Source organism: Otolemur garnettii, unplaced genomic scaffold (genome assembly GCF_000181295.1).
Source record: "Otolemur garnettii isolate 467f Iridium unplaced genomic scaffold, OtoGar3 scaffold00001, whole genome shotgun sequence".
Classification (NCBI taxonomy): Eukaryota; Metazoa; Chordata; class Mammalia; order Primates; family Galagidae; genus Otolemur; species Otolemur garnettii.
The window spans coordinates 7,022,987-7,026,738 of record NW_003852396.1 but is presented as its reverse complement, the minus strand read 5'-3'; the positions used below and the strand labels follow the sequence as shown (position 1 = coordinate 7,026,738).

At 39.4% G+C, this 3,752-nt stretch overlaps 1 protein-coding gene across 1 annotated transcript in view; it reads right to left on the bottom strand.

The window, feature by feature from the left end:
- Window positions 1–2,804: 2,804 nt before the first annotated feature.
- Window positions 2,805–3,752, bottom strand: part of CUNH11orf70 (chromosome unknown C11orf70 homolog) — a 31,156-nt gene continuing 30,208 nt past the window's right edge. Inside the window, exon 7 of the mRNA XM_003780791.1 lies at window positions 2,805–3,140. Coding sequence (XP_003780839.1) covers window positions 3,012–3,140 — 129 coding nt within the window. The 3' untranslated portion in view covers window positions 2,805–3,011. The remainder of the gene's footprint in view (window positions 3,141–3,752) is intronic.

Genomic DNA, 3,752 nt, shown 5'->3' with positions numbered 1-3,752 from the left:
AAAAAAAAAAAAAGAAAGAAAGAAAAGAAAAGAAAAGAAAAGAAAAAAAAAAGAAAGTAATGGCAGAATTAAGAATCCAGACAATCTGAGAGCCAGCTTAACCTCTTTATCACTATACTATGTAGGTACACCTCTCAATACTGATCATTTACATAATCACATATAGGTCATTAAAATGATTTCCCCCCAAAATGAAGTAATCTTTCTTCAAAAGTGTTTTCTACCTCCACCTTTAGAGCTGAGAAAAAATACTGGTAGTTTCTTTTTCACATCTTTTGTGTCTCGACTCTCATCCCAGGCCCAGGCTGACAGCACCCTGCCTTATCATGCACTTCCTTCAACTGCTCCCCACTTCAATTGCTGAAACCTATCAGTTTTTGCATAGAAGCCAGACCAGCCTTTCTTAGGTCTAAATCACAGTGATCTCTTTTGCCTCTGAATTCATGTAACAATTACTAAGACAGTGAAAGAAAAACTTTAGACAAATCAAATTTAACAAGAGTTTAATTGTGCAAAGACTGATTAGAGAATCAGGAAGTGTCCCTGAACCAGAATAGCTTAAGAGAAAGTCCAGTGCTGCCATGTGGTTGGAGAGGGTTTATGGACAGAAAAAGAAAAGTGATGTACAGAAAATGGAAAGAGGTACAGAAACAGCTGGATTCTTACAGTTTGGTGTTTGTCTTATTTGAATACAGTTTGAACAGTTGGCTGACTTTGGCTAAAACTTGATTGGTACAAGAGTAGGTTACACATCCAGTTAGGTTACAGTTCACTATGTGGAGAAATATTAGGCTTAACTTAAAATATATAAGAAGGCAGTGTTAGGCAAAATTTAAATTTAACAGTAGTCACATTCTTAGAGATTACCTTCCCTACTAGGTACATAGGGAGTGTATGTTTCCCCAAAGTGACTTAACAGTCCTTGCAAAGAATTGGTATTAAAAAGAATTACTGGGCAGTACTTGTGGCTCAAAGGAGTAGGGCACTAGCCCCATATGCTGGAGGTGGCGGGTTCAGCCCTGGCCAAAAACTGAAAAAAAAAAAAGAATTACTGATTGGCCAACCGATTGACTGAGAGGGGTCTCCAAATTTGCCAATAGATATTTTACTTCTTGACTTATGTATTTATATAATATTTTATTTATTTATTTTTTTGAGACAGAGTCTCACTTGGTCATCCTAGGCAAAGTGCTGTGGTGTCATAGCTTGCAGCAACTGCAAACTCCTGGGCTCAAGTGATCTTCTTGCCTCAGTCCCCGAGTAGCTGGGACTATAGGCGTCTGCCACAGTGCCCAGCTATTTTTAGTGATGAGGTCTTGCTCTGGCTCATACTGGTCTCGAACTCAGGAGCTCAGGCAATCCACTCACCTTGGCCTCTCAGAGTGCTGAGATTATAGGTGTGAGCCGCCACCATCAGCTATTTATATAATTTTAAAAAGTTCTGTAGATATTATGAACATATCTGGAAAGTGATTATTCATTCAACAAATGTGATAAGTCATTGTGCTAGGTATTAGAAGTAAAACAAACTCTCTCTCCTTATCTCTATACCAAAATTTCCAGCTGCCTTCCAGATTCAAATCCAAGTTTATCATCTTTATTTCTACAACACAGAGACATAATTTGCTTATCTTCCAAGTCTCAACAATTCTTATACGCTTTCCATCACCTATGGGATATATGACATTTACTTTTTTAATTAAAAAAAACCCTAAGTTACACATTCTTTGAATATAAGGGAGACAGTATTAAGAATACTTCTCTCTCTTTTGCCAATTTAGTAATATTATCAGAGCAACTTTCTCTGTTACACATAGCTCTTGTATTAGCTATGGAGATGCTGAAGTTTTTTTTTTTGAGACAGAGTCTCATTATGTCACCCTTGGTAGAGTGTGGTGGCATCACAGCTCACAGCAACCCCCAACTCCTGGGCTCAAGCGAGTCTCCTGCCTCCGCCTCCCAAGTAGCTGGGACCACAGGCGCCCGCCACAACGCCCGGCTATTTTTTGGTTGCAGCCGTCATTGTTGTTTGGCGGGTCCGGGCTGGGGATTCAAACCCGCCACCTTAGGTGTACGTGGCTGGCGCCTTAGCCGGTTGAGCTATAGGCGCCGAGCCGAGATGCTGAAGTTTTAATTTATTATGGGATAAAAAGTTTGTAATTACTTGCAGAACATTTAAAATTTTTAAAAATTTTCATTTTATTTTATTTTATTTTTTTGAGACAGAGTCTCACTTTGTGACCCTTGGTAGAGTGCCATGGTGTCATAGCTCACGGCAACCTCAAACTTCTGGCTGGGCTCACACGATCCTCTTGACCCAGTCTCTGGAGCAGCTGGGACTACAGGTGCCCACTACAATACCTGGTTATGTTTTTTAGAGATGGGTCTTATTCTTGCTCAGGCTGGTCTCCAACTCCTGAGCTCAAGCAATCGACTGGCCTCAGCCTCCCAGAGTGCTAGGATTACAGGTGTGAGCCACCATCCCTGGCCAGAACATTGTTTTTTAATTGAGAATTTTAAGTGGAACAAATGAAACAAAAGAATTGTTATGCTTTTCTTAGCTGTAGAGATATAAATAAACCCTTATGCAATGAAGGAAATTTTATTAAATGAAATAAGTTAAACTAACAGTTCACATTAATGTTCAGTAGTAGAGATGATTATAGTTTTCTGCTATACTTTCAATCAAGAATTAATTAGCTTCTAAAATAAAATACATGGAAAGTTAGGGACTCACTTTATGCAACAAATATGAACTACACTTTTTAGTTCCTAGTAACTTTCTTTAAAATTCCATAACTTTGTTGGTATAGATTTTATTAGGGATGAAATTTGAATTCTAGTTAGTATTCCAGACAAATTTAAAGAAAGGCATTTTGGTATTTGCTTTCTTCTGCTCTAAGTAGCATCTTTACATTTTTCTTGAATTAATTTGCAAGTAAATATTTATATATAAACTAGTATTAAAATAGAAAAATGATAAAAAATCGTAGACATAATCTGAAAGAGCTTTAAGACATTTCCCCCACACCAAAGCAGTGGTATAAAACATGAACGTGACGCCTGATAGGATCCACAATAAAATAAGAAAATGTTTGTTCATGATTCTTTCTTGAAGGGTAGCACATTCCAGCAGTATCCTGAAAAAGATAAACTTAAGTTGTTTAGTATACATTTTTTTGAAGACACAGTCTCACTCTCTCACTTAAACTGGAATGCAGTGGCCTCATCAGAGCTCACTGCAGCCTCAAATCCTTGGCTCAAATGTTCTTCCCTCCTCCAATTCCAAAAGTGCTGGGATTATGGGCCTGAACCCCATGCTGACTTTAATTGATAATTAACATATTTGACTCTTACAAACTTTCTGTCAAAATATCATTAAATATACATAAAATCTCAGACAAAAATTGGCAGTTAACTATTTTTTTTTTTCTTGAGGCAAAGTCTCAAGTTGTCGCCCTGGGTAGAATGCTGTGGTGTTACAGCTCGTAGCAACCTCAAACTCCTGGGCCCAAGTGATTCTCTTGCCTCAGCCTCCCAAGTAGCTGGGACTACAGGCACCTGGCACAACGCCCAGCTACTTTTTGGCCTGGGCTGGATTAGAACCTGCCAGCTCGGCTTGGCGCCTGTGGCTCAAGCGGCTAAGGCGCCAGCCACATACACCTAAGGTGGCGGGTTCGAATCCCCAGCCCGGACCCACCAAACAACTATGGCTGCAACCAAAAAATGGCCAGGCGTTGCGGCGGGCGCCT